This window comes from Geospiza fortis, unplaced genomic scaffold (genome assembly GCF_000277835.1).
Source record: "Geospiza fortis unplaced genomic scaffold, GeoFor_1.0 scaffold184, whole genome shotgun sequence".
Classification (NCBI taxonomy): Eukaryota; Metazoa; Chordata; class Aves; order Passeriformes; family Thraupidae; genus Geospiza; species Geospiza fortis.
The window spans coordinates 111,551-112,697 of NW_005054688.1; the positions used below are offsets into that span (position 1 = coordinate 111,551).

Consider the following 1,147-nt stretch of genomic DNA (forward strand, 5'->3'; position numbering starts at 1 on the left):
CAGAAACCCCCCCCCCCCGTCCATTTTCCCATGCGCAGAACTCGATTTTATTCCGATTTCTCACCCAAAAAAAACCACCCCAAAAAATCCAATTTTGCCTCTCCTTGCCAGCAGCTGAGCGGGGAGGGAGGATTTTGGGGATGCCGCAGAGAGCTCAAAGGATGAGGGGTGACAAAGCAAAGCCACCAGGGAGGTGACACCGTCCTTACCTGTCAGGGGCTGGCCCAGCTCCGCCTGCACTTTACCCTTGGCTGCTCCTTCCAGAGGTAAAGAACCTCTGTCCCCTTTGTAGAGTTTCGGTTTAAATGGAGAATCTTTGTCTTTACCTTTTGATCCTTTGGGCCTGCCCGCCTGCTTCTTCTTGGATTTACCGTCGCCCTTCACGCCCAGCAGCGGGTGCACCTCTGGAGGGGGGGAAATGGGGGGGAAAATGGGGGTTTGGGGTGAGTTGAAACGCCGAAATCTTGGGATCAGATCCTTCCTAATACTCCAAAACCCTAAAGATCACACCCCTTCCAACACCCTTGGGATTAGATCCCTACCAATATCCTAAAAACGCTGAAATCCTGATCAGATCTCTCCAAATGCACTTGGGATCAGATCCTTCCAAACACCCCAAAACCTTCAGGATCAGATCCCACCAAATCCCCAAGACCCTTGGGACTGGATCCCTCCCAACACCCCAAACCCCTCAGGATCAAACCCCATCACCCCAAACCCCTCAGGATCAGATCCCTCCCAATGCCCTAAAACCCTTGGGATTAGACTCTTCCCAACACCCCAAACCCCCCAGGATAAGATTCCCCCCAAACCCCAAAGACCTTAGGATCAGTTCCCTCCCAACACCCCAAACCCATTGGGATCAACCCCCCAGCCCCCCAAAACCTTGGGACTAGATCCCTCTCAATGCCATAAAACCCTCAGGATCAGATCCCTTCCAACACCCCAAAACCCCTGGGATTGGATCCCTCCCAAAACACCCTGAAACCCTGAAACCCTGGATCAGAACCCTCCCAACACGTGAAACCCCTCAGGATCAAACCCCAACACCCTAAACCCCCCTCAGGATCAAACCCCAAACCCCTCGGGATCAAACCCCACCAAAACCCCAAACCCCTCAGGATCAGATCCCTACCAAAACCCCAAA

At 53.3% G+C, this 1,147-nt stretch overlaps 1 protein-coding gene across 1 annotated transcript in view; it reads right to left on the reverse strand.

Annotated features, from left to right (window-relative positions):
- The window catches only part of RBBP5 (RB binding protein 5, histone lysine methyltransferase complex subunit), a 17,670-nt gene that overhangs the window by 5,138 nt on the left and 11,385 nt on the right, over positions 1-1,147 (reverse strand). The window contains exon 11 of the mRNA XM_005430834.3: positions 210-468. Within this exon, the coding sequence (XP_005430891.2) occupies positions 210-468 (259 nt within the window). The remainder of the gene's footprint in view (positions 1-209; positions 469-1,147) is intronic.